The 21,066-nt window shown below is 43.8% G+C and overlaps 1 protein-coding gene across 1 annotated transcript; it reads right to left on the reverse strand.

Annotated features, from left to right (window-relative positions):
* Positions 1-5,005: 5,005 nt before the first annotated feature.
* Gcnt3 (glucosaminyl (N-acetyl) transferase 3, mucin type) lies at positions 5,006-7,130 on the reverse strand. The gene has a single exon (XM_048332620.1). It carries the CDS (start codon positions 6,472-6,474, stop codon positions 5,176-5,178), a length of 1,299 nt encoding a protein of 432 aa, XP_048188577.1. The 5' UTR covers positions 6,475-7,130; the 3' UTR covers positions 5,006-5,175.
* Between the last annotated feature and the right edge of the window lie 13,936 nt (positions 7,131-21,066).

Here is a 21,066-nt window from a genome sequence, read left to right on the forward strand (position 1 = left end):
GAAAGAAATGCATGTTGTTTTGTACAATGTCCTTTAGTTCCTGCGAGGGAGTTGTTCTAGGAAAACAAGACTGGTCCTTCCCCTTGCTCCTTGCTGTCTCACCTTGTGACCTCTTCCTCTCATGTATGCGTTCCCACCAAGATGCCATGCATCTCATTGTGGCATAGCTGGGACTTGGGGCAGGGGAAAGGGGTGGTAAAATGATGGAGATGGCCAATCTTAGACACTCTGCCTTCTAAACCTATGAACTTAAGTAACTCATTTGATCTAGAAGGTTTCTAGCGTTGGGTAGAAAACAGACGAGTACAGGCTTTCATCTAATATTACAACTTCATGAATCTAAGTTGATAAATACCAAATAAGTTGCTCTAAAACAGACCTATTTCCAGAATTCAAATTCCTGTACACACTCATGTCTTCAACATCTCTGCTTAGATTCTAATTGGCATTGCCAGTTTTATAGATTCAAAATCAAATTTTTGATCATACATTAAAAACTCATACTCAGGCACCAGAACTCTGGATGTCTTTCCTATTGGCTTAAAACACTCTCCCTCATTTACCTTCATGGACATCCCTCTGTCCTTCAGATGTTACTCAGATGTGACATTTTCATTAAGGGCTTCCCTGACAACCATGTTTATAATTTTAAAAATCCCCTCGCCCCACCTTCCCAAGGTCTGTATCAGTTCCTTCCAATTTCTCTCTAGCATTTGACTCCTACTAATACTTGTAACCTGTTTATTGTTAGCCTGTGAGTAACAGGAGTGGCCTTCATGTGATATTTATTTCTCTATTCCTAGTGTCAAGAACAGTATATGACAATAGTAAGAGCTCAATTCACATTTGTGGAATAAATGAATGGAATTTATTTTATTGCTTACAGTATAAGCTTTAAAACTAAACAGAGGAGATAAGAATTGGGCTGGGGATATGGCCTAGTGGCAAGAGAGCTTGCCTCGTATACATGAGGCCCTGGGTTCGATTCCCCAGCACCACATATACAGAAAACGGCCAGAAGTGGCTCTGTGGCTCAAGTGGCAGAGTGCTAGCCTTGAGCAAAAAGGAAGCCAGGGACAGTGCTCAGGCCCTGAGTCCAAGGCCCAGGACTGGCCAAAAAAAAAAAAAAAAAGAATTGATCCCAGAGGGGCTGGGAATATGGCCTAGTGGCAAGAGTGCTTGCCTCCTATACATGAGGACCTGGGTTTGATTCCTCAGCACCACATATACAGAAAACGGCCAGAAGTGACGCTGTGGCTCAAGTGGCAGAGTGCTAGCCTTGAGCAAAAAGGAAGCCAGGGACAGTGCTCAGGCCCTGAGTTCACGGCCTAGGACTGGCCAAAAAAAAAAAAAAAAGAATAGATCCCAGAGCATATTAAGGCAGACAATACATTATTAGTTAGTCTTTCATTTCTAGGCAAAATACTTGATTTCTCTAAATTATATGTCCCCAAGAAGTGGCGCTGTGGCTCAAGTGGTAGAGTGCTAGTCTTGAACAAAAAGAAGCCAGGGACAGTGCTCAGACCCTGAGTTCAAGACCCAGGACTGGGAAAAAAAACAAAACCATAAATATAAATTATATGTCCCCAAATTTATCAATTGCCTTATCTTCTTCTACTTTAATTTTTTTCACTTAACCAAGAGAAAAACAAGATTATATTGAACAGAATGTGCAACAAAAATATAGTTATTGGGCTGGGAATGTGACTTAGCAGTAGAGTGCTTGCCTAGCATGCATGAAGCCCTGAGTTCCATTCCTCAATACCAAATAAAGAGAAAAGGCCAGAAGTGGCGCTGTGGCTCAAGTGGTAGAGTGCTAGCCTTGAGCAAAGAGAGTTCAAGCCTCAGGACTGGCAAAAAAAAAAAAAAAGTTTTAAAGTTCAATTAATAGCCCAGAAGTCAAAGATGAGGAAATTTAAACCACCAAAGGTAATACAAACATATTCAATTCATGTATACGATTGTTTTTCTTTCCAGAGAAAGGTTAAAGACACAGATAAGACTCAGTAGGGAAGGAAAAAATCAACAGATATACTGGTTTAACTGTATGAATTCTAAAATATATTAAACAAGAGAAATTGAGGGGCTGGGAATATGGCCTAGTGGCAAGAGTGCTTGCCTCCTACACATGAAGCTCTCGGTTCGATTCCCCAGCACCACATATATGGAAAACGGCCAGAAGGGGCGCTGTGGCTCAGGTGGTAGAGTGCTAGCCTTGAGCGGGAAGAAGCCAGGGATGGTGCTCAGGCCCTGAGTCCAAGGCCCAGTGCCGGGCTCGGGTTGCCTCCCCTGGCGCGGGGGGTCAGGCTCTACTCTAATCGATCCCTTTCTCACCCTCTCCCCTGGTCACCTGATCCGTAGGTAAGGCCAGAGTGGAGTGGGGGGGGCTCAGGAAAGACCTCAGGTGCACTCGGCCGTGCGAGATCGCTTTACCTCCCTCCTTACCCGTGAAGAAAGCCAAGCATATGCGGATCTCGGAGACACTTCAAGAGCAAATTTGATTTAATAAGGGAGGGGCTAGCAGCTGATATAGTAGGGGGCGACGAGGGGTGATCGATCAGAGAGCTGGCGATAGGCTGGCGAGCTTGTCATAGGACCCCCTCGTGAGCTAACGTCACTTGCTTAGCACCACCCCAGGGGGAAAGCCCGCGAGACTGGGGAGCACATAGGCTGGCGAGAAAGTTGGGGGGCTGGTCGCAAAGCCAGTTCTTCTGGTTCTGGACCCAGAGAATTGTGGCCTGCTTCTGCATTCCCCCAGGGCTGGGGGAAGGGCGGCATCTCGGGAGCGCTCTCCTTTGCCCTTCCCCCTCAAGGCCAAAGCTGAACCCCAACAGCCCAGGACTGGCCAAAAAAAGAAAACAAAACAAAACAAAATCACAGGAAACTGTTTGCCGGCCGTGGTGGTGCACGCCGGTAATCAACGAGGAGGATGAGGCAGGAGGATCACGAGTCTGAGACCAGCCTGGGCTACACCTTGGGCTGGGATGTAGCTCAGTGGCAAAGCGCTTGCCTAGCAAGTGCAACGTCCTGGGTTCGATCCCCAGTACCAAAAAAGAAAAAAAAATAAAAGAGAGAAATTGAGCCTTCTGATATGAAGACTTTATGTTATTAGATAAAAGAACACTCTCTACCTACCTGAATAGATTTCTAGAGGGATTTTCAGGGCTTGAAAAAAATTGGGACAACTTATTTTCCCCCAAAATAGCACATTTACACACTGATCTCCTAACTATATTTATATGAGAAATCATAACAACTCATATGAAAGCTTTTAGAGCAAGTTGACCCTGAGGTCAAAGACCTGAGTTCTTGTTTCAGCACATGTACATCATGAATGCTTCAGCTCAATTCTCACCTTCCTGGCAAGGAAGGGGAGAGGAAGGTCAGGGCAATCATCACTGTTAGCAACAGCACATCTATTGAGAGTTAAACTATTCATCAATCACCCTAGGGCAGGGCTGGGAGTGACGTGAAAAAGATTCAGTACTGTATCAGTCATAACAGGGTACCACCTTACACAAAGGAATCACTAACTTATAAAGAACACTCATTATGTCATAGAGTTTCACACACACAGAGAATGTGTGTCTGAGACACATGTACAATAGAGAAAGATTGCTCAGAGGAAACATGACTAAATCAAAATTAGAAATGAAGACACACATGAACAACCTCATGAAATGTCAAAGTGAATGTTAGATTGTTCTAATTAACTCACTTAATTACATAAACCAGTTTTCCAAAGCATATTACATGCAAAAAAATTAGCTATGCTTTAGTCAAACATCAGTACATATAGTTTTTTGCCCATTTTAGGACACTATACAGTAGCCAACAATTATCTCTGGAATTCCAGAAAGGAATCTGTTCCACTCAGTAACACCTGAGAATTGAGGATTATGTGCATGCCAGTGCATATTTATACATACATATTTATGTATGTAAATTCACTATCATCTCACCAACAAGATTCTGAAGAATCACATATAGTGACCCTTCCATTCCCATAGTGAAATAAAGGAGCTTTGACTCATGAGGCCTAAACATAGAATAATCAAGACATCCTGGTTTAGCGAGATAGCTATGGTTTATTTTTCCTCAACATAATTATCAACACTGCAGTCTGTCCTCTACTAAAATTTGTTCCAGTTTGCATAATAAATTACATATGACCTTATCTAAATGATTACTATATGTTAGGGAACATTAAGCTTTGTCTGAGAAGCTTGCAAAATGAATGCCATAATTTTCCGATAAGGACATGGGTGGAGAAACTGGCTTAGTCATCCTACCTTGTCTCTTTCAGACAAGTCATGAATCTGGTAATGTAAACAGAATGTGGGTTTCCTTAATGAAAAATCAGCTCTGTTCTTTGTCTTCTTTTTTCAATCTGAGATAATAGACACATTTAAATAGAGATTGTTTATTTTTATTTTTATTTTTTGGCCAGTCCTGGGCCTTGACTCAGGGCCTGAGCACTGTCCCTGGCCTCTTCTTGCTCAAGGCCAGCACTCTGCCACTTGAGCCACAGCGCCACTTCTGGCCATTTTCTGTATATGTGGTACTGGGGAATCGAACCCAGGGCCTCATGTATACGAGGCAAGCACTCTTGCCACTACGCCATATCCCCAGCCTAAATAGAGATTGTTAAATGTCCCCAATAGTTATAAGCAAAAAGGTCACACATTTCGTCTGTTCATGTTAGTTCTGCTTTATTAAACAAAACAGAGGTAGGGGGTGTTGAATCCGGAGCTACTTCAAGTTAATAGTACAAAGGGAAGGTTCTTTCCACCACTACCAAACTTAAGATTATTAGAAACAGGATCTCCATACAGTTGAAAACATAATACTATGGTTTCAGCCAAAATACAAGGTCCCTGCTATATGTCCCTCCCTTACTGTTCCAAAAGAACAGTGGTTCTTCATCTCACTCTCAGAGAAAGCCAGAGGAGACACTATTGGGGATAGAGGTGGAAAAATAGACAACGTTCACTCAGGGTAGCAATATATAAGGCAACAGACCTACTTACCCACACTCCAAGAGCAGTCCCCTTTCACCCTAAGTGCCATGGATTCCAGTAGCCTGGTCTCCCACCCCCCACACTATCCCAGAAGTTCCTGGAATGTCTGCGCATGTCCCTGCCACAGGGGGTAGCAATCTCTCCATAGTATGTCTTACAGTTCAGTCCCATAGATGGCCTTATGACGTAGGTACTCTTCTAAACACTGGAGAATATTATCATCCACCTTTGGGTCAAACTTATTGGCCAACAAATGATGGTTTTGGAGTATCCAATACAGGTCCCCAGTCCCATAAATACAGATCGTCCGCTGGTAGGTCCCAGAGCAAGGCTTGTAAGGGGCCCCTTTGTTGATATCCCCCTCGTGTCCCTGCCACTTGACCAGCCTGGCAATGGCATTCATGTCTGAGCTATCAAACTTGCGGTGAAGGGGAACTGAGCCGGGCATCCATGAGGCACGCTGAAGGGTGGCCCAGAGGAACTCATCGGGGCTATAGGTGTCTTTGGCCCATTCTCTCAGTTGTTGGGATTTGGGATTATTTAAGACATGTTGAACAAAGTCCCGAGAAGCCACCATATAGGCATTCCCAGAGAAAATGGTTATATTTTCAGGGGGAGGGTCCTTCCTCTCCATGGTTTGGTGTATCTTGTTCGTCACCCGATAGTGGTATTTCCAGCGGATTTTTTTGTGTTCGGGGGGCACCTCTGACTCCATACTGTTCTTCCCATTCAAAAGCTTCAGGGCCTGGACCATCTCAGCATTGGTCTTCATAGGAAAGTCTGTCCCACATGTATTCAGGAAGTATCTCCATGGCACTGAGCTCTGGAGCAAATCTTCCATGCAGTTCAGGTCAGCTTGTACCCGGGACCAGGAGGCATACACCACTGGAACCAGCTTACTGGCTATGAAGACGTTCGGGAAGCACGAAGCAATGGCCCTAACCGCCATTTGGAAACTTTCTGGAGACTTGAGATCCACATGAACACAGTATACGTTCTGAGGGGCATACACAGCTCTCAGCAGCCTTTCAAAGTTTTCAATCTTCTCGTGAACCACCATCGAGTATGCAATAGGGAAGTTTAACTCTTCTCGGCTCAGTGGGAACTGTATGAATTTCCTTTCAGTCTTAAAGAGCTCACAGTCTCTGGTCCCAGCGATGTAGTCCTCGTCTGTGAAAGGCGCCCGCTTCTTTTTGATTTCCAGATTATTCAGAACAGCTTGGATCACTGCCTCCTGGTCCCCTCGAGTAATTGCTGAACAGTTGATGGAACGCTTTGCTGGGAGCTTCAGGGAGTTGTACAAGACATCCTTGCAGCTCTGGCTTTGAAATTCTCTGAAGTCCAAATCACACCTAAATCTGAGAGAAAGTTTCAGAGCAAGGATGGCCAAAAGCATATAAAGGCCCATGGCCCACAAGTGATAGCGCCCACACAGTTTCTTCCATGGGATCATGTTCCTGGAACTGGCAACCGTCAGAAGAGGAGGCTCAAGAGGACGAAGCACACCTTGAGCCGAACACAATGCTTCCAATTACAAACCAATCGTGAACAAGTTCCCAGGAAAGTCAACTCCAAACTGATAGCAAACACGTATTTCTTCTCTGGACAAATATCTTCAGATCTCTTGGATAAACAGAGATATTTGTCCTCAGCGCCTAGGAGCCTCTTAGAGCTGATGGAGATCTATAGAGCCTGACTATGCCAAGGAGCTCACCGCACAGCGATCAGGATCTGCCTCCACCTCCACCTCAGAGGAGCGAAAGAGAAACAACTGAGCGCTTGTTGACATAAAGGTACAATTAGTAGGAGGAAGTCCCTACCCTTTATTTCTTACTTTGCCTCCCATCACTTATTATCCTAGAATGTAGCTCTCAGTTAGGTCCAAGAATTTCTACCAGATCTGGAGACAAAAATCCAGGAAAGATTCCCAGCACCAATTCTAGAAATCTTAAAGTCCTTTCAAAAAGAAACTATGAGATTTCTTGCTCCTGTTTAGCAACTGACTTATTAAGATACCTTTTACCATACAGAATTCACTGGTCTGATTCAGTGTCTAGTCAATCGGTTGTTGTTTTTTTAAGTTCTTAGCAAAGTACAGACTTTTCTTTAATCGCCCAAGTTGCACTGCAATCCCTCAGAGTTCATTCGATTTAAAACATAGGTAACACACAAACACAACTGTGTGTATACAATATTTAATGTGTACCAGAAATATTTATTTACATTATCCCATTTAATCTTTTTTTTTTGCCAGTCCTGGGGCTTGGACTCAGGGCCTGAGCACTGTCCCAGGCTTCTTTTTGCTCTGCCACTTGAGCCACAGCACCACTTCTGGCTGTTTTCTGTATATGTGATGCTGGGGAATCGAACCCAGGGCCTCATGTATACGAGGCAAGCACTCTTGCCACTAGGCCATATCCCCAGCTTCTCCCATTTAATCTTGACAACTATCCCAGAATGTATCACTGCTAGATCTCTCTTACAGACCGGAAAACAGAAGCTAAATAACTTATCAAATACCACATATCTGTAATTACTCTCCAATCCCCCTTAACTGCAAATCTAATGCAGACAACCGCACCTACCCTTTAAATACAAGATATAGGATGACACCAGAGAAAACAAGATATTGGTGGGAGGAAAGAATTTCTAGGAGAAAGAAAATGTAAACATTCTCATGCAATCATTATTTTCCCTTACTGTATCTTTCTGTAAGACTAAGATTATATCCTCTTTAGTAATAAATTTTGGAGGGAGGAATCTAAGCATAAGAATGAAAAATTAGGGCTGGGGATATGGCCTAGTGGCAAGAGTGCTTGCCTCGTAATTCCCCAGCACCACATATACAGAAAATGGCCAGAAGTGGCTAGCCTTGAGCAAAAAAAAAAAAAAAAGAAGCCAGGGACAGTGCTCAGGCCCTAGTCCAAGCCCCAGGACTGGCCAAAAAAAAAAAAAAAAAAAAAGAATGAAAAATTAGGCCGGGGATATGGCCTAATGGCAAGAGCGCTTGCCTCATATACAAGAGGCCCTGGGTTCAATTCCCCAGCACCACATATACCACATATACAGAAAGCGGCCAGAAATGGCGCTGTGGCTCAAGTGGCAGAGTGCGAGCCTTGAGCAAAAAGAAGCCAGGGACAGTGCTCAGGTCTGATTCCAAGCCCCAGGACTGGCCAAAAACAAAAGTGAAAAATTAAGAAAGCTCTCACCTTTAATAGTTCCTTTCCTGCTTAGGGAAGATTTCCTGTGAGGGTTTGTTTCCAGGTGAAGACTAGTTGAGATCAATGGAAATAACCATAGACCCCATATCTCTTGGTCTTCTTACCCTCCAAAATATGTTTTCTGATATTCACAAGATGTCCAAGAAACTAATTCAGGATCCTGTTTGATCTCTGGAAAGTAGAGAGAAACAGGTGGCAGCTGCTTTCCTCTTGGCTTCCTGCTCTCAGATAAGGGAATAAGCTCAGCTAAATCATTCCAGAGCATACTCAAGCACCCCTCATATGGGGGAGGTGAGGGAATGTGCTAGCAACATCTGAAAAGGCAAGCAATTCTTTCAGCTAGAACAGCCCAATTTGTACCTACCCTCTCGTTATAAAACTATTCAGAAGAACCTGTTGTTGCTCACCAGACCTTAAAAGCCCTTTTTTCTCCCCACCCAACAACCAACCACAGAAACACAGAAACTCCTTTTGTTTGAGAATAGAAGTGTGACTCTTCCTGTTCCTGGAACAATCCAAGAGTAAGGCACTGAAATATCTTTCAAAGACGTTTCCCCCTTGGTATTTTACTCAAATACACATAGATACAGGGATACCATTCACTCAGTGTAAACCAAAGTTCATCCTTCAAAGTCAAGTGCTCTGTGAAAAAAAAAGAAAGAAAGAATTCTCATTTGTCTGTCAAGGATGATATATAGTAATCTGTAGGTTATAGAAATACCCACAGAGGTCCCTAGTAGGGTTTTCCCTTACTAATGTCTGAAAGTCTAGGTACAGTGGGCCATTTTAAGCATGAATGGCACTGCAGGCTATTGGACTTAAGTGGGAAACCCCATGCGGTAATTTTAGCAACAGCATGTGCAAAATGCTTTTTTATTTTTATTTTTTTAGATCTGTTTCATTGTTTGCCTCTCACTACCCTAACCCCAGCTTCCTCTCCAAAAACAAAAGAAGCAGTCCCCAACCCATTATCCAAATGGAGTGACTTAAAATAGACATGGGCTGGGAGTTAGGCCTAGTGGTAGAGTGCTTGCCTAGCATGCATGAGGCCCTGGGCTCCATTCCTCAGCACCACATACACAGAAAAAGCCTGAAATGGCGCTGTGGCTCACATGGTAGAGTGCTAGCCTTGAGCAAAAGAAGCCCAGGGACAGTGCCCGGGCCCTGAGTTCAAGCCCCAGGACTGGCCAAAATAATAATAATAATAATAATAATAATAATAATAATAATAATAATAATAATAATAATAATAGAGATCTTAGGCCAGGCGCTGGTGGCCTCACACCTGTAATCCCAGCTAGCTACTCAGGAAGCTGAGATCTGAGGATCACGGTGCGAAGTCAGCCCGAGCAGAAAGTCCGTGAGGCTAAGTGGAGCTGTGGCCCAAGTGGTCCAGCACCAGCCTTGAATAAAAAGGCTCAGGGGCGGCACCCAGGCCCTGAGTTCAAACCCCAGGATCAGCACACACACACACACACACACACACACACACACACAAAAGGATTAAAAAATAAAAAGCTGTTCGAGCAGGTCTGGGGGTCTCTGCTCACAGAAGAAGCCCCCCCCCTCCCCGCCCCCCGCCCCCACCTGCTGCCCAGCTCCACACCTCTGTAAGGCTAACGGGGTAGTTCTTTCATGACGCAGACGGGAGAGATGGCTGCAGCGAGGTCAACCTGAGTTGACATGGCAACACTCCCCAGGCCGGAAACCGGAAGTGCCTTCAGCCTGACTAGCTCCCCATTCTTGGCGCCCCCTATTGGTCTCACAGGGGATTGCAGTCCAAGCGGAAAGGAGGCTTTCCCGCCCTTTCCCCTCCAGCATCACAGAATGGAGGCCCGAAGGGGGTGAGCTACAGGAGACAGTGATATAGTCAGAGCTGTTTTCTTTGTGTATGAATTGTTCATCCCGCCTTGTTCTCAGTATCAAGAAATCTAGGGCTGGGAGTATGGCCTAGTGGCAAGAGTGCTTGCATTGTATACATGAGGCCCTGGGTTCGATTCCCCAGCACCACATATACAGAAAACAGCCAGAAGGGGCGCTGTGGCTCAAGTGGCAGAGTGCTAGCCTTGAGCAAAAAGAAGCCAGGGACAGTGCTCAGGCCCTGAGTCCAAGCCCCAGGACTGGCCAAAAAAAACAGAAAGAAAGAAATCTAGGTCTTCTCTCCACCTTTTGGCCTTCTCTGCTCATTTCTGACTGCACTTCAAAGCTTAGCAAAGGGTACTGGCGCCATATGGGGTCATCAATGACCCTGCCTTTACTGGCCCTCCGTGTTCTGCCAGCTTCCAACACTCACATTCTCAGTGGGTCTTTCCTGTTGGGTTGGACAAAAATAAATAAATAAATCTTTGAGGACAAGAATGATTCAAAGTTAAGTACTCTGGATGCAAAATCCAATCCTTAAAAATATTTCTGTTGGGGCTGGGGATATGGCCTAGTGGCAAGAGTGCTTGCCTCTTATACATGAGGCCCTGGGTTCGATTCCCCAGCACCACATATACAGAAAATGGCCGGAAGGGGCGCTGTGGCTCAAGTGGCAGAGTGCTAGCCTTGAGCAAGAAGAAGCCAGGGACAGTGCTCAGGCCTTGAGTCCAAGCCCCAGGCCTGGCCAAAAAAAAATAATAATTTTCTGTTGGGGCTGGGAATGTGGCTTAGAAGTAGACTGGGTTGTCTAGAATGCACAAAGCCCTGAGTTCGATTCCTCAGCACCACATGTATAGAAAAAGCTGGAAGTGGCGCTGTGGCTCCAGTGGTAGAGTGCTAGCCTTGAGCAAAAAGAAGCCAGGGACAGTGCTCAGGCCCTGAGTCCAAACCCCAGGACTGGCAACAAAGACTAAACAAATAAACAAAAAAAAATATTTCTTTATTCCAGCCAGGCCTCAATGCCTGTAATCCTAGCTACTCAAGAGGCTGGGATCTGGGGATTGCAATTCAAGGCCAACTTGGGCATGAAAGTCTGTGAGACCCTTATCCCCAATGAACCACCAGAAAACCAGAAGTGGAACTGTGGCTTAAAGTGGTAGAGTGCTGGCCTTGAGAAAAAGAGCTCAGGAACAGCACCCAGGCCCCAAGTTCAAGCCCCACAACCGACCAAAACCAAAAACATTCTTTCCCAATATCTTTTCATTTTATATGACTTTTCTTTGATGCTAGTTCAAAAAAAAAACTGTACACAGGACTGGGCTGCAGCTTGGAAGCAAATTGCTTGCCTAACAAGAGCAATATCCTGGGTTCAATCCCCAGGACCAAAGTAGAAAAGACAAAAAAAAAAAAACCTGCTCCATAGTGTCTTTAAGTAAAAAGAAAATATTAAATATTTTGGTTTTGAGGTAACCAAAGCCAGCACTATTATTTGTAACATGGGTTAATATAAATAGCACAGACAATTTGTGGAACTATTTTGTTGAGGTCATCTACATGTTCATAGTTAAGGGCAATTGTAAGCTTTGGCAGAGTAATGCTACCTTTGAATCCTGGCTCTATTTTTCACCTATGGTACCTTGAACAAATTCTTTCTTCAATCAATGCCTCAGGTGGATACCTGTGTAAAATAGAGGCTGACACCAATACCTATTTCTTAAGAGTGTTTTAAAGATCAAAGGAGATAACACATAAGAACTTTTATGTAAATACATCTTACTCTATCCAAACTAACCAATCTCAAGCAGATTGGGAAGCTCAGCTCAACCAATCTGAGCAGAGGGACAGGGCTGCACTAAGAAAAAATAAGGAGCAGCCTGCCTGCCCCACGGGCTGGCTTGCCAGATTTTTGGCTAATGGTGCACCCTTATGCAGAGGTAAATTTTGCCTTGCTAAAACAAAAGAAAAAGAAAAGAACTTGAGCAGATGGAACCTGACATCTGCATTCTCTTGGTGAAGTTTATCATTAAATTGGCTCCACTATGAGCCCACAAAGACCTATTTTACTTACAGAATAGCTCAAGGTCACAAGTAGCATTCCTGAGTCTAGCCCAAGCACAAGTACTGAGACTTGTGAATTCCCCTACTCTCTAGAAAAAGACAGACATAAATCATCAATGTCAACATCTAGGAAGAAGGAGACAGAGGGTGAGCTGCCCATGACCCCAAAGAGGTACAAGAAAGGGCTACAGGAAGAGGAAGGTGGAAGACATTTGCCGAGAGAAGCAGGCAGTGAAAACAATGGTCAGCAGTATGTACACCTTAATTCATGCAGTCCCTGAATGGACCGGAAATGGAACATTGAAAGAGAGAGCAGGCCCATTCCCAGAATAACTGGAGTGTCAGGAACATTTCGAGACAGAAACCCAGATCTGGAGCTTGAAGTACTTCATTAGACTTCCTTTATCCCTGCTGAGGACAAGATGAGCTTAGAGGCAGATCCTTCCAAGAATCCAGGAGTCTGTGAAGACATTTAAATGTCCAAGCACATGAAAAATAATGGCATTCGGGACCCTCTGGCATTCTTAAACCATATGATAAGTATAAGGAAATAGGCACTTACTCGCAGAAGTGGCTGCCACTATAACACTACTTTGAAATGGCAAACATCCCACTCAAGCTCTCAAATCCTTTGCTTGCCATTGTGATTTTAGCCTATTGGGCAAATGGATTTGAGTTACAAACTAGCCTGTATTTGTGGGCAAATCTACAAGTTCAAGGAAGAAAGTTCAAGTGTAAGGAAGAAAGGAGCTAAGTTCAGAAGGGTCCCCTGAGTACTGGATTCTTGGAAGTAAAGGTTTGTTGGAAACTTGTAGAATTCATAAATAGCAGCTCCATGAAGCAAAACATAGACTGTGTGTGTGCGGTGTGTATATGATCCACAAAGCTGAAACAAATTGAGATTGGAATAATGGTAAAGGGATCTATTTTGCTTAGCAGACCTTACAAAGTTGTTTGTTGTTTGTTTTTCAACAGGGTCTTGCTATGTATCCCAGGTTAGCTTGAAGAAATATTTGAGGCGAGCACTCTTGCCACTAGGCCATATCCCCAGCCCTGAAGAAATAATTGAAAACAAATAATTGTGTTGCCATGTATAAATACATTTCTAATTTCTTGATTTTTTTTTTTTTTTTTTTTTTTTGGCCAGTCCTGGGCTTGGACTCAGGGCCTGAGCACTGTCCCTGGCTTCTTCTTGCTCAAGGCTAGCACTCTGCCACTTGAGCCACAGCGCCACTTCTGGCCATTTTCTATATATGTGGTGCTGGGGAATCGAACCCAGGGCTTTAGGTATAAGAGGCAAGCACTCTTGCCACTAGGCCATATCCCCAGCCCCTAATTTCTTGATCTTTAAGCAAGCAAACAAACACCACTTGTTCTCCATGCTATCCTCTTTTTTTTTTTTTTTAAGCAAATGAGACTAGGATTTCTAGAACCCTCTCTGGGGTCCTGATCTATACATTGCTGCCAACTGCATATTTCAACTTCCTGGAGAAATGTATTAGCAAGTTAGGGTCTTCGACATCTTTTGGATGCACATCAGTAAGACCTCGTGCTAGACTTGTGGGGAAACTGTCTGTAGCTTCAGAAATAGAGGGAAGGAGAGGAATGAATCAAGGCTTTGACCCTTCTTTTCCACACACACACCTGCAGGATGCAGGTAGACAGAAGATGGTACTCATACAAATTGCTTTTGATTCCTCCCACCTTCTTGCCTTTGAATACTGTGGTTCCAGCCCCTCCAGCCCATGCAGTGAACCTAGTCTTGGAGCAGATTTTAGCAAAGCCTTCCCAGAAGTTGGTGTGCTGGTGGCAACCAGAACCCACATTGGAGTGACTGTGGAAAATTCTGGCTCCCATTGTCCTTGGGATCTTCACTTTGTCTCTGTTACTGTGTCTGTAACTTGGGCAATCTAATGCCTATGTTTAATGTTTCTTACGTGTGTGTGTGTGTGTGTGTGTGTGTGTGTGTGTGTGTGTGTGTGTGTGTGTATGCCAGTTCTGGGACTTGAATTCAGGGCCTGAGCACTAGCAATTGGTGGTTAATTGGAGAGAAGAGCCTAGGCTGGCTTTGTACGGGGATCCTCAGGTCTCAGCCTCCTGAGAAGGATTACAGGTGTGAGTCACCAGCATTTGGCCTTCTTAAGTTTAACACTTAAATTGTTGATCTATCTAGAATATAGTTTGGCATGTAGAATATATTAGGGAAGATGAGGATTATGCCAGGAACAACAAAAAAAGCTAGGCTTTGAGATACAAACAGCCATGGGTAGAATGAGAAAATAGAGATGCCTGGAGGGGTTGCTAAATTCCAAAGTATGCTGGACCTGACACAACATTGATCCTGAAAAACCACCCTCTCAGTGACTTTGTGGGAGAACTAATAAAAGAGTTCACACGCGCGCACATACACACGCACACACACACGGCAAACAAGCCAATCTTTTTATAGTACATAGGATTTTATGACCTCCATTAAGAAGCATCTAATCTCGGCTACACTTAAATGACCTTTATGCACTATTTAAATAAGATACTCTTGTGACTCTAATCAACTTCCTGCTCAGAATAAAACCAACGCCATACTTGTTGTAATCTGCGTAATCTCACCCACAAAAAAGTAAATAGAATCTAATACCAACTGCTCTATACATGTAAGATGGAAATTTGTATCAAAGGGCCTGACTCATAACTTGGTTGTTCATAGAAGAACCAATAAAAAAAGAAGTTGGAAGGTATTGTTTGGTGAGGAAGACAGAAGTTCAGTTGAGAGGCCAGAGCACTGAAAGACTATCCAGGCATACAATGAAAAGCAAGCAGAATTAATGACAGGAGTATCAGGAAGGAAAAAAAAATTAAATGAAATAATCAAATGAATGGCAGGATGAGGAAGCCAAGCCTTTCTGAGATGAAAGCAGGCAGGAATGAAGACCAGCACGTCGGGACTGCCAGGAAAGGTTTTATTGAAGCCAGAAGGCCTGAGTTACTTGGCATCCCATTTTTTTGTGCCATTAATGAAAACATTTTCTGCCCCAGAGTTTGCAAAGGAAATGAACAAGGAATGGGATCATAGTCACAATATATGCTTGAAGTCAATCTCCAGAGAAACACCTAGAGCATGTTAGACCTGAATACATCTTTTTGTCTTTCTTCCTTTTTTTGGTGCCAGTCCTAGGGCTTGAACTCAAGGCCTAGGCATTCTCCCTGAGCTTTTGTGCTTAAGACTAATGCACTATTACTTGGGTCACAGTTCTATTTCTGGCTTTGGGGAGTTAATTGAAGTCTCACAGGCTTTCCTGCCTGGGCTGGCTTGAAATCTCAATCCTCAGACCTCAGCCTCCTGAGTAGCTAGGATTACAGGTGTGAGCCACCAGTGACTATTTCCAGCCTCTTAAAAAACAATCCTGTCAAGCTAGGAATGTGGCTTAGTGGTAGAGTGCTTTCCTAGCATGCATGAAACCCTTGGTTCAATTCCTCAGTACCACACAAACAGAAAAAATCCAGAAGTGGCACTGTGGCTCAAGTGGTAGAGTGCTAGCCTTGAGCAAAAAAGAAGCTCAGGGAGAGTGTCCAGGCCCTAAGTTCAAGCCCAGGACTGGGATAAATAAATATTATCCTCCCTTTCTGAAATCATTTCTTCTATGTGTGGAAACCTGAGTCCCTACTCCCTGAACCTGTGTCCATTCAGACCTCCTCTGGTCCTGCTCCCTGGCCTTGTTGTCCTACAAGCCATATGTCAGAGCCATAGTTCAGGAATCCTGTGTGACAGCAGAGCTCACCCAGGAATGGAAGGTCAAAGCTAAAGATTAGAAAAGTGATGGAAGGGGGCTGGGGATATGGCCTAGTGGCAAGAGTGCTTGCCTCTTATACATGAGGCCCTGGGTTCGATTCCCCAGCACCACATATACAGAAAATGGCCAGAAGTGGTGCTGTGGCTCAAGTGGCAGAGTGCTAGCCTTGAGCAAAAAGAAGCCAGGGACAGTGCTCAGGCCCTGAGTCCAAGCCCCAGGACTGGCCAAAAAAAGTGATGGAGGCCAGTCTGGAAGAAGTACACTAGACCAGGTAGAAACGGTGAAGGCCCAAGCAGATCAATGAACCTGGGGCATTACAAGATGACGGGCTCTGAGGACAGACGCAGGGACTTGGGAGATGGAGATAGGAGGATCATGAATGAATCAAGAGAAGCCTGGGCAAAAAATAAAAATAAATTAAATTCTATCCCAACCAAAAAACCAGATGTGGTTGCACATAGCTGTGACACCAGCTTTGTGGGAACCATCGATAGGAGGATCACGAAAGTGAAACATCAGGCACAGATTTTATGTAAGATAAGAAGACATTTCATTTGCTTGAGGCAAAAGCAAAACAATTAGAGCCAAACAGGAAATTCTGACTAATCCCCTCCCATTTCATCTGTCAACACTAGGTGATGAGCCTGTTATGGCCCATTTGTGCCCAAGTATGCAGAGAAGCAGAGAGAAAACACTACCAAGTGGCCGAAAGGGTTGGTGACCAGCTTTGGTCATTGTTTTTCCTTAGAGAAAACTAAGTGTCTCAATAATTACATCACAGTGTCCACCCTCTCTGATGGCTTCTTAAATCTCCTTCTATGTTAAGTCTATGTTTTATCAACCTATCATCACATAAATGTTTTTTTTATTTCCTAACTTATTTTGAAGGATCAGTGTAAAGATTAATAAAGATATTGAATAGATATGAAAATAGAATCTCACCACCAGTGAATGTTCAAAAGTTTTACCTATGTACCAGTGCATTATTTTATACTATAAACAGTAAATTTAATGGCACTCTGTAGAGGGCTAATGATATATTGTGGTACAAATTCAAACTATGAGTATAGTACTATTTTACAAAACTTTCTTTAAACATAATATTTTCAAAATGATTTTAATCCATAAATAAAAATTTCTATAAGCTTACAGTAAAAAGCAACTAAGTGCCTAAACTCTCATATTTGACTGATTACACATGATGTAATGACATGCAAAGTAGTTTCTAAGCGACTAAGGGAGGTGTTTCTGGATAGCTTCACTTCTTTTGTTTTTTTGCCAGTCCTGGAGCTTGAACTCAGGGCCTGAGCACTGTCCCTGGCTTCTTTTTTGCTCAAGGCTAGCACTCTGCCACCTGAGCCACAGCGCCCCTTCTGGCTTTTATATATGTGTGTGTGTGTGTGTGTGTGTGTGTGTGTGTGTGTGTGTGTATACATACATACATATATATATGTGTGTGTGTGTGTGTGTGTGTGTGTGGTGCTAAGGAATCAAACCCAGGGCTTCATGTATACAAGGCGAGCACTTTACCACTAGGCCATATTCCCAGCCCTAGCTTCACTTCTTGAGATGCTTTTGGTGGGGAGGGGGAGGAGTGCCAGTCTTAGGACTTGAACTCAGAGCCTGGGTCCTGTCTCTGAGCATTTTCACTCAAGGTTGGGACTCCATACTAGAGCTACACCTCCACTTCTGGTTGTGTTGCTGTGGTTGTTTGGGGGTTTGTTGGGGGGAGGGGTTGATGGCTTATCAGAGAGAAGAGTCTCACAGACATTTCTTTCCAAGCCGGCTTCAAACCACAATCCCCAGATCTCAACCTAGGATTATAGGCATGAGTCATAGGCACTTGGCCACAATTGGTTTTGTCATGTCATCATTGTGCACAGTAATAGCCAACAGGTTCATCCTTTTGCACACATCAGCTCACACTGTTTCTCACGCCATCTGTGATGATTTGTAGACTTGGCTCTTCTGTTTACTGGCAAATAGAAAAATATCAGAATTTTCTATCTGTGCCACTCCTGAGCAGAACACTTGTGAGTGGTTCTTTAGCTCCATTCCCAGCTCCCTCTTCTCCATTGAGCATTACCTTCCACTCCACTTCTTGGGAGAAGATGGCCACTCTGCTCCTAAACGCAAGGAGAAAGATGGATCTTCTTATCTCCCAGAAAAGCATCCTGCCAGGTGCCGGAGGCTCACAGCTGTTATCCTAGCTACTCAGTAGGTTGAGATCTGAGCATCATGGTTCAAAGCCAGCCTGAGGGGCTGGGGATATGGCCTAGTGGCAAGAGTGCTTGCCTTGTATACATGAGGCCCTGGGTTCAATTCCCCAGCACCACATATACAGAAAATGGCCAGAAGTGGCACTGTGGCTCAAGTGGCAGAGTGCTAGCCTTGAGCAAAAAGAAGCCAGGGACAGTGCTCAGGCCCTGAGTCCAAGCCCCAGGACTGGCAAAAAAAAAAAAAATGTCCATGAGACACTCATCTCCAATTAATTACCAAAAAGCCAGAAGTAGTGCTATGGCACAAGCAGTAGAACACCAGCCTTGAGCAGAAAAGCTAAGTACCCAGGCCCTGAGTGCAAGTCTTAGTATTGACACAGAAAGAAAGAAGGAAGGAAAGAAAGAAAGGAGGAAGGAAGGAAGGAAGGAAGGAAGGAAGGAAGGAAGGAAGGAAGGAAGGAGAAAGAAAAAGAGAAAGAGAAGTATATAGGTAGGTAGGAAGGTAGGTAGATAGATAGGAACATGAGGATAAAGGGACTTTCTATAAACGCTTGGAAAGTATAGTTAAGAACAGAGGAATAGGAAATCTTCATGTCCTTCCTCATTATCTCAAACCATAATGGTCTACACCTAGTCTTTTAATCCTCAGCAAGTCATACTGTATGTTTGTATTTAGGTATCCTGTTCTTTCTCTGACTATTCTGTGCCAAGCAGCCATCTGTGTCAAGAGCAAACATGACTCTGCAAATATGATTTGAATGACAGTACAGGGAGCCCATCCCTCGTTACAATCCCTCATTACATGGGCTTAGCTTGGCTAAGAATTTATAGAAACATAGATGGTACACTTCCCATCCTTTAGCAAATATGTCCCAAAGGTTAACGGTCACCTGTGGGTCATCAGGAGAGAAGTCAACAGAGAATGCATCTCCTTGTCAAAAAATAAAATGTTCAGAAATATTCATTAAGTTACCACTCTCCATAGTGCTACAGGAATCTATCACTTCTGCTGCACAAAATTGTCCTCATCTCTACCAGAAAAAAGAAGGAAAGATGAATAGAGGAAAGAAAGGGAAGAAGGAAGGAGGAAGGAAGGAAGGAAGGAAGGAAGGAAGGAAGGAAGGAAGGAAGGAGGAAGGAAGAAGGGAGAGAGGAAGGGAGGGAGAGTCTGACAAAAAGTGCCATGAAAATATGTGTTTTCTATAGCTAATCTTAGCTATATTCTTTAGTAGATAAGGTACTTTCTATGATGTTCATCCATGGAGCCTTCTATCTGGAAAGTTCTCAAAAGTATTTTGGAGATGATCAATTCAAAGGCCTAACCTTTAAGAAAATTCAAATGACCTCTTTTCACTTTTGAATAACACATGGTGATGTAGCCAGCATGACGCTAGCATAGCTGGCTCTTCATCCTGAAGAAATAAAGTTAAATCCACATCTGGTGCAATATATAAAATTAATTTCAAATGGACCAAAACAGAGTAGAATTGCATTGTTTGTGTTTTAGGTTGAGGATCCTTGAGTTAAATTGTGGTCTACCTTGGAGAATGGGTAGAATTTAAGATCCAATAAAGAATGAATGGTGATTGATAAGAGGGTAGTAGTGAGTGCTTGAGCATAAAGACCAGTCATAGGCTAGAAGTAGACTACTGTCTCCTTTGAGATATGAAAGTGATTGAAGAGAATGTCAGGTGTGGTGACATTTTGTTGAGGAATGGGAAAGTTCATGCCAGAGTAGGCTAAGCCACTGGAGAGTTGCTGGCCCAGAAGAATTACATGGGAAGGATGAGGTTACAAGAATGAAGATACTACGGGCACTAGGGCTCACACCTGTCATCCTAGCTACTCAGGAGGCTAAGATCTGAGGATCATGGTTCAAAGCCATCCCGGGCAGAAAAGTCCCCATGAGACTCTTATCTCCAAGTAACCACTCAAACAATCAGAAATGGCGCTGTGGTTTAAGTAGTAGAGCACTAGCCATGAGCAGAATAATAATAGTAATTTTAAATGAAAACAATGATAAGTAACTAGGAAGGTTAAGGGAGAGAGAGAGAGAGAGTCCAGGTAAGCATTTAAAAAACAACAAAACAGCACTTAGCATCCAACTACCATAGATCACACAACTTGATTTAAATCAAGCAGCAAAATTCTGTGTTGGTTTTGATTTAGGATTCTCCCAGCACTCTTTGCACATGTGAAGGAAATCTGAAGCTAAAGGGTAGAAAATTACCTGAAAACTGAAAAGAAAACTAAACATGAGAAGAGCAGAGGCAATTTATGAGAACAAAAAGGGGGATGGACAAAAGGCCTAGACAGGGAAACAGCGAAGCCAGGATAGGACTAACACGCTGGAAGAATGAGGACCGGCTGGCATCAAGGGGAGAAGCCACGATAAGAAAGCTCCTGAACTCCGGCATCGGTGGCTCCCACCTGCCCTCCTAGCCACTCAGGAGGCTGAGAGCGAAGCATCCCAGCTCAAAACTGGTCAGGGCAACAAAGTCCGTAAGACTCTTATCTCCAATTAACCACTAACAATTTTAAAAGCCAGAAGTGGAGCTGTGGCTCAAATGGTAGATCACTTGACTTGAGTGCAAAATCTCAAGGACCGTCTTCAGGCCCTGAGTTCAAGCCCCAGAACTGGCAAAAAAAAAAAAAAAAGGAAAATCAAACTAGGGATTGGAGTGTGGCTCAGTGATTAAAAACAAAAATGCACATAGCATACATGAGCTACGGGTTCCATCCCCAACATCAGCAAGAAAAAAGTAAGTTGAAAAGCATACAGTGGAGGGCTGGGGATATAGCCTAGTGGCTAGAGTGCCTGCCTCGTATTCATGAGGCCCTGGGTTCAATTCCCCAGCACCACATATACAGAAAATGGCCAGAAGTGGCACTGTGGCTC

The sequence above is a fragment of the Perognathus longimembris genome, chromosome 23 (assembly GCF_023159225.1).
Source record: "Perognathus longimembris pacificus isolate PPM17 chromosome 23, ASM2315922v1, whole genome shotgun sequence".
Lineage (NCBI taxonomy): Eukaryota > Metazoa > Chordata > Mammalia > Rodentia > Heteromyidae > Perognathus > Perognathus longimembris.

Bases quoted from the DNA above. Each gene is read 5' to 3' on its own strand.
- Gcnt3 (XM_048332620.1), bottom strand. From the start codon at position 6,474: ATGATCCCATGGAAGAAACTGTGTGGGCGCTATCACTTGTGGGCCATG.